The 7,681-nt window shown below is 42.4% G+C and overlaps 1 protein-coding gene across 4 annotated transcripts in view; it reads right to left on the bottom strand.

Annotated features, from left to right (window-relative positions):
- Window positions 1-836: 836 nt before the first annotated feature.
- The window catches only part of LOC148033642 (FAD-binding protein), a 48,943-nt gene continuing 42,098 nt past the window's right edge, over window positions 837-7,681 (bottom strand). For all 4 annotated transcript variants that reach the window (XM_087681553.1, XM_087681555.1, XM_087681556.1 and 1 more), the window contains 5 exons: window positions 2,358-2,498; window positions 2,138-2,179; window positions 1,855-1,973; window positions 1,621-1,725; window positions 837-1,452 (listed from right to left, as the gene is read on the bottom strand). In XM_087681553.1, coding sequence (XP_087537679.1) covers window positions 1,318-1,452; window positions 1,621-1,725; window positions 1,855-1,973; window positions 2,138-2,179; window positions 2,358-2,498 — 542 coding nt within the window. In that variant the 3' untranslated portion in view covers window positions 837-1,317. The remainder of the gene's footprint in view (window positions 1,453-1,620; window positions 1,726-1,854; window positions 1,974-2,137; window positions 2,180-2,357; window positions 2,499-7,681) is intronic.

Below are 7,681 nucleotides of genomic sequence, written 5' to 3'. Positions count from 1 at the left end.
AGCTTTAGGCTCTCTCACAATTGATCTCTATGTGACTCAAGCACCCATGAACCCTCTTGCCATCTCAATGCGAAGCATAAAAAAATACTAGTGCTTTGAGAATATCGGTGCAAAGAATTGGGAGAATACTAGTGAGGAGAATCTAGGCATAGAGTGCCCATCTCCTATAATAAACACAATTGGAATGGAAGTCTCAAGAACTACAACAAAGGTACCTTTCATGTGTTTCCTTTCTTTTTCATGTTTTTGGTGGGGCATGTGTGTGCATTTTTTTGTTTGGGGGCTTTTACAATCCTTAAGTCCTTACCACGAAGTCACTACCTAGTTTTGGGAAAAGACAAGCTCACTTCATTATAGATCAAATTAAAAAATGTTGTCATAGGAATAATGCTTATGCCATTCTTGCCTGCTCTGTCAACCAATATTTGGATGGGAGCGCCCAAAAAACACACACACACACAGACAAAGAGTGCTCTTTGAATTACATAGATCTTATTATAATAATGAGAATAAGAACTCAAACACCCATCCTCAGTATACTTAGGACAAGAAGGATGCATGCATGGTTCATGAAACCCACCAGCTTAAATAATCTTGTTTGACTGGCCAATCCTATCAACTGCATGGTTCCACCTTACAAAAACCAAACCACACATGGATAGCCCTGCAGCCTGCATAGCTACCTCAAAATCATTAAGTAAATCATTGGCCAATGCATGATCAAAACCAAGAGAATTGATACAGAGCAAGAGAGCTGCTCTGATTTTAGCTCCTACCAAAACCTTGACTTCAAATAAAAACTAAATTTACAAGTAAAACTTAGCAAATAAGCTCATTCATGAGACTTGGCCTTTTACTTCGCCACTCCAAAATACAGTAAATGTCATTAAAGCTTAACACAAGAAGCTTGCCAGTTAATATTATGTATAGAACACAACATCCTTTTAAGTTCACAAGGTGTCACCTCTTAACGATTGATGGCAACCTTAGAAGCTTAGATGACCACAAATAACTTGTGAGAAAGCTCATACCCCACCCAGAACATGTTAGTTGGATGGCGTGTTTCATCATGGGGAAATAGAGCACTGATGTGCATGTGCTACAACAAACTTTTTCCACCACCAATGGAAAATGGAAAGAGTTGAGAAGTGACAAGTTTTTTCTAAATACGTAATTAATCAGCTTGAATAACTAAAATTACTACAAGCTAGTTGGTTTTCTCAAGGAAATTGACAAATGCTGGCCTGGGTTTGTCCTCCAAAGAGATACTACAGCTGCAAACCTTGAGTCTCCATACAACATGAACTGTCAATTCTGTCAGGGTTGGTTTACCCCATTGAAAGCTCCCAAAATAAACTCTTCATTGATGAAGGGATGAAGATCCCACATTTCACAGTAAGCCTGCAAGTGGTTTGAATCTATATCCAGTCCCAAATCTCCAACTATCATTTCCTGAAAGTACAAAAGTTCTAAATATCAGTGAGCTCAGTCTGTATGGACTAAATATCAGATGCGCATAGTTTTCCTGATTATAAAATCTGTTCTAATTACTTCTCATTTTCAAATACTGCTCATAACAGACATTACATATTATTAACCCCTTATGCTAAAGCTGCCAACCTGCATTTGAAGATCCTTTTCCAACATATGCAAGACGGCTGACATGATTATTGCATAGTCAAAAGCCTGTTGCTCATCCACAGTGAGTAGTTTGGGGTGTGATGCCTGGACATATGAAAATCAAACTCCTGAGTAACCGTATGCCTTTGCATCCATTCATCAGACCGAGGGTTTTCCTGGAGAGTTTTGGAAGGAAGATACTTGAACTGTACTTATTCAGAAAACAGAGGATACCTGCAGCCAATTGCGATTGTTTTGTTCTGCAAGCAAAGAAGAGTCCACATTTGAGTCAATATCTGTAAGGGAAGCCACCTTCTCAACAAGCTGCCGAAGCTCTGCTAGAGATTTCTGTGCTGTTTTATGTGAACCATAGTCAAGAAACTTCTCGAAAACAGTAAGGTTGGCCATCAAGAGACATCATCAAAACCACAAAGAAACAGTTATGGTCTGATAAAGCCCAACCACATGGCTACCCTTCAACAGCATCCAAAGAATCTGTAAGGAACATAATACATACCTTGTTCAATGTGATTTTGAAGGCCAGTGATAAAAGTGTTCACTGCTCAATATAGAAATAAGTCAATTAATGGTGCATGCTATCCAGGGAGCAAACAAAAAGCTTATGGATAACTGAAAACTAAGGGTATGTAGATGCATAAAAAATCGTCAGTTGACTAAACACATTAAACAGCATGATTAAGCACATCAAACAGGATGGACAAGATTGTCATGCTCACATTTCACAATTGTTTGCTGATCAGAATGAACATGGCAACAGCCTGCTTCTTTATACATTGCAACCCTCAAACTGGAGTTGTTTTCAAGTAGTTCAGCAACTGCACTGGATGACTCATGTAATGGCAATCTCCTTGATTTTTCTGAAAAAGAAACGCAGAAAGTCACCTGTCTGCACATGAAAGGAATTTACTGATAGAAAGTTCCACATATATTTCCTCTTTGGTCTCTCTTATTCTCTTGTGCATCTATTTGCATAGTACCGTAAATTATCTCACCACCCATGTATTGACCAGTGGTCTTGAGCAATGGAAAATGAGAAGATTCCATAAAACCCATCCCATGTCACTATGATTCTTAAGTATACTTCATTGTACAGGGCACTTTCAAATCCCTCCATTGTAACCCTATCTTGGATAATTTAGATAGGAGAGCCAAGAGCTCTTGTAGACATATATAACTCTACTTGGTTGTTTATTTAGTTCATCCATGATGAGACATGCCATGTTGCCTCATAGGTCATTTTGGCCTTCATATTAATATGACTGAGACTCTCTCTCTCTCTCTTTTTTTTTCCGTAATGGATGTTATATTTATAAAGTACTAAACGACAAAAAAGTTACAAAGTCATGGCAAAGACGCAGAGGAAATTGCCATATGCCAGGGAAGTAAGTCCTCCCGAGGGAGTAAGTCAGAGTGTCAAATAAGATCTATCTGCCAATGCAAGAGCCCTTTAAGCCTAGCAATATGTCCCTGAACATTAGAGGCTGAATCAAAAAGAAAAGCATTCCGAATGGTCCAATTGTGCCAACAGCCCCAGTATCTAAGAAAGTGAAACAAGATCTTCATATGCGACTGTGCCGGTGTGGGGTATTTGGGCCGCACAAAAACCCAATCAAAAGGGCTTAGCGAAAAACCAACCACTGCTCGCCAAACCGCTGACAAGAGTGACCAGATTTTCTTAGCGAGAGGGCAAGAAATAAATCGATGACGGGCCGATTCCACACTGGTGGTGCAAAAGAAACAATTGCAGTTGGAGATTCGACGCTTGGAAAGGGCTGAAGCAAGAGGAAGGCCACCAATCATCACCCTCCAAAGAAAGACCTTGCATTTGAAAAGTGTCTTGTTCAACCAGCCCTCCATCACAGTTACCTTCCACCATGACTGAGATTTACGCAATCCCCATACCATATTAGCTTTAGTAACCAGCCATTGATGATCTTTAATCAGAAGATACACCTGGTTAGCTAAGGCCTTTTCCAAATTCAGCCTGCCTGCAAGGTCCCAGTCCTGCCAGGGATGATCTGAAGCAAGGGCAGGAAAGGGTTGTCTTCTCTGAAGCACCATCAAAAGCTGTCCCCATAAATCACGGTATCCACGAGGGATCCTGAAAAACCTCCTGGCTGTACGAAACGATATCAGCACATTGTGACTGGCAAGGGTGGCATCTGCAACTAAAGTCAAGCCCAAATGTGCCATGCGGTTAAATTTCGGTCTGAGCTCATGTTTGCCTTCCCAAGAGAGTAATCGCAAGACTGCCAACAATTCCAGTTGAAAAGAGTTAGTAGCTAAGCGGTCCTCCGCTGGATGCCACCGAGCCTTCTAGAGAACCAATTTCCAAGAACATATCAAATGAGCAAGCAGGGAGGATGAAGGACTAGAAAACCGAGAGTCTGCATTAAGAACATGCCACCAGGAGCTCTGAATTTGGGTATTACCATCCACAAGCCCGTGATCCTCAAGAAAATAACGGGCTATAAAGACCCAGGGTGATGATCCAAGCACATGGCACGAAAAAGAGACCAACGGAGTGCCAACATATGAGTTTCGGCATCCAAAATAGCCCCACCACCCATGTGTTTGGGGATACATGCATGCGACCAGGAAATCCATGAAATGCCTGCATGCAAGGAGTCCTTTTTCCATAACATGAAACGAATGTACTGAGTAAGAGCATTCAATGTAGTAGTCCAAGGCAGCAATGGCAAGAAATATGTGAGCATTGGCAACATAATTGTCTGAGCCACTTTGAGGCGAACATGGAAGGGCCAAGCCTGTGACTTCCAATACAGAAACTTAGCTGCCAGTTGCCAGTTTCTGTGAAATCCACTCTAGTAGTTGCTTTGGCCGAACATCAACACCCAAAGGGTACCCAAGATGCCTAACAATAGAACCACGAGGAACCACCATTCCCTGCCAGTCCAATGACTGCAAATCTGACTCCGTGCAATTGAGAATGGCTGATTTCGAAGCATTGATATGAAGACCAGAAGCATGACCAAAGAGAGTCCAAACATCTAATGCTTTGCGAAGATTATCCTTGTCCGCACGCAAAATCATAAAACTGTCATCAGCCAAGGATTGACTAATGAAGTGCTGTCCAAAAGGAAGAGACAATCCAGCCAACTGAGAAAAAGCTGCCATATGAGATAACATCGAAAGAACCGGATTAGTCGCAAGGGCAAAAAAGAGAGGACTCAAAGGGCAACCTTGTCTCACAGAGCGTGCAAGGACAAATGGCTCGGTAACACCACCATTCAGCATAACTCGCGAAGAAGCCGCATCACTAATGGTGTAGATCAAACGAGACATCCGAGTACCAAAGCCCAAAGTAGACATAAGTTCTGCAATGAAGGACCAGTCTAGATAATCAAAAGCCTTTTCCAAGTCCAATTGAATCAATACCACCTCCTGATTAGAGTGCCTTGCATAGTCAATAGCCATTTGCACATTTAAGACATTATGCAGAATGTTTCGGCCCTTAATGAAACCATATTGAAGATTTTATACATAAAATCCATCAAAGAAATTGGTCGCCAATGTTTCAACATAGACAACGAAGGAACTTTTGGAAGCAGTTTGATAAGTCCTTTCCATGAGGAAGGCATGAACCCCGTTTCCCAAACTTGCTGAAACATAGCCGTCAATGGTTTCACCAGTCAGGTAGCAAAAACCTCAAAGAATTCATTGGTGAGACCATTCCAACCGGGACTTTTATCCTTAGGCAAGTGTAACAAAACATCCATAACCTCTGCCTCACAAATATCTGTCTCCAAAGTAGTTTGCATGTCATGTGGAACTTGATTGCGGACCAAATCATAGAAAACTGAGCGGGCATGAGTAATTTGGTCAGAAGGAGAATGAGTAGAACCAAGAAGGTCTAGAAAATAATTCCTGCACATATTCACAATAGTCTGAGGATCAATGACCATTTGACCTTCTGCATCCTGGAGTCTAGTCATATTCTCTCGAGCAGGAGATGCATGGAGAGCTCGAAAGAACTTATGAGTCCGACAAGTATTATCTTGCAAATTCTCAGTCAAATTTTGCAATTTGGCCTGTTGATAAGATTTCAACTGAAACTCTTTAATAAGATCAGCCAAACGCATAGCCAATGGTAGCAGAAATACATCATCTGGAGTCTCCACCAGTAGAGAACGAACCAAAGCCAATAATTCCTCCACTGCTTGTCGACGCCGCCGATAAAGAGAGGCATGATGAATCCCATACTGCAAAACAACCCGCTGCACATTAGAGAGCAATCGTTCAAAAGAAGCATTGCCCTCAGAGGAGAAGTCCAATAAAAATCTATCAATCAATTGCTGCATATAACCCTGAAAGATTGAATGCTTCAAATAAGACGAGTTGAAACGCAATGGAAGTCTATCCAAAAACTGCTTAAAAGGTGCAATGGGTTGTACAAGCATCTCAAGCTGTAGAGGAAAATGGTCCGACAAGGCATATTGCTGCAATACTTTCATTTCCAGTATCTCAGAAAGAAAAGCATCATTCTGCATGATGTACATGCGGTCCAACCGCGACCATGTAGTTGTATACTGCGCAGAATGAAAAGTAAACCCTGTAGAAGAAGAGTGTAGCCATGACCAGAGATCTTGCTTAAGTACGGCAAGAGCAAACGCATTCCACGCACGGCTTTTCGGAGCGTCCATCATCGAATGCTCCGATGTTGACTGTGAAGAATCAACACACATATTAAAATCTCCCATCAAAAAACCCCGTCTGCCAAGTGACAAGGAGGTCTGCAAAGTATTCCAAAGATCTCAGCGGGATAAAGGGTCATTTGGAGCGTAGAGCCCAAGTAACCATAAGATCTCTCCTTCAAATAAAACTTCAATCGGAGGCCAAAGCCATGCAGCGCTTGTGCCTTAATGAGCAGTTTTGGCAAAAAGTCCGTGCCGTTGTCATTGTCGTGACTCCCTTTTATAGGGTGTTACATATGAGTGATTGCGAGGGGTCCACCATGGGCCTTCTCGTTCACTTCTTTAGAGCGGCATTGACGGAGGCACATGCTTGTACAATGATCACAGAGACACAGCGTGCACATGTTTTAGAGATAGCAGAGAGGAGATGGACGTGGATGCATAAGCCCATCCATGGTTTTGCCGCATTGGTACATCCAGCCTACAAGTCACCGGCGGTCATGGATGATAGAGAGTTCCGTTTAGACCAGCTTGCTTATTTGACTCGTGTGGTCCTTGTTGATGACCACAATGCAGTGCTAGAGGAGCTAGGATGCTATGCAGATCAGAGAGGGCATGTGGCTTTTGCTTCTCCCACTTGTTGGAGGAGAGAGTCACTTGTGAAGCCTTTATTTTGGTGGCAAAATTTTGGATATGCACTGGAGACCCTTCAGCCCTTAGCCATGAGGGTCCTTGCCCAGGATTGCTCTTCGAGTGCATGTGAGAGAAACTGGAGTGCCTATTCTCTCATTCACACAAAGATTCGCAATCGGCTTAGCACACGACAGTTAGAGCGGCTAGTCTATTGCCGCACAAACTTATGTATGATGAGGGCTATGATGAGCATGGGTAGTCCGAAGCAGGTAAAGTTTAAACACTTAACCATAACATTTAAAATTTGTTATTTTAACTTTTAAACTTTGAACTTTGAAGTTTAAACTTTATACTTTACAATTTAGACTTTAGCATTTAGTATTTACAATGAATCATGATCACTCTTACGTGCATCACTGCATTGATAATTGTGTAGGTGAATGTTGATACATTCAAGTTGACGGGCGACACTCTCCCGAGTGTACATAAGGAGGTGGACGAGGAGGAGGAGATGATTTTTGCATAGCTCTGTAGAGAGCTTATAGCAGCAGATACTCGTGACACTCGCAGTCAGCGTGCTCATGGGCGAGGAGTTCGAGTAGGTGGTAGCAGGGGCATGGTCATTCGACGCCCTCCATCATGGAGGAGGGGTGGTTCGAGTGGCTTGCATACATATGTAAGGCGAGGCTCTAGTAGCTCACATCCTGTGCCTCATGATGACATCCCCCCCTTGCCTACACAGCCGCCACCTA

Source organism: Lygodium microphyllum, chromosome 7 (assembly GCF_053477565.2).
Source record: "Lygodium microphyllum isolate KBCC chromosome 7, Lygodium_microphyllum_v1.1.10, whole genome shotgun sequence".
Lineage (NCBI taxonomy): Eukaryota > Viridiplantae > Streptophyta > Polypodiopsida > Schizaeales > Lygodiaceae > Lygodium > Lygodium microphyllum.
The sequence above is the reverse complement of the archived record's forward strand: the minus strand, read 5'-3'. Positions and strand labels throughout refer to the sequence as shown.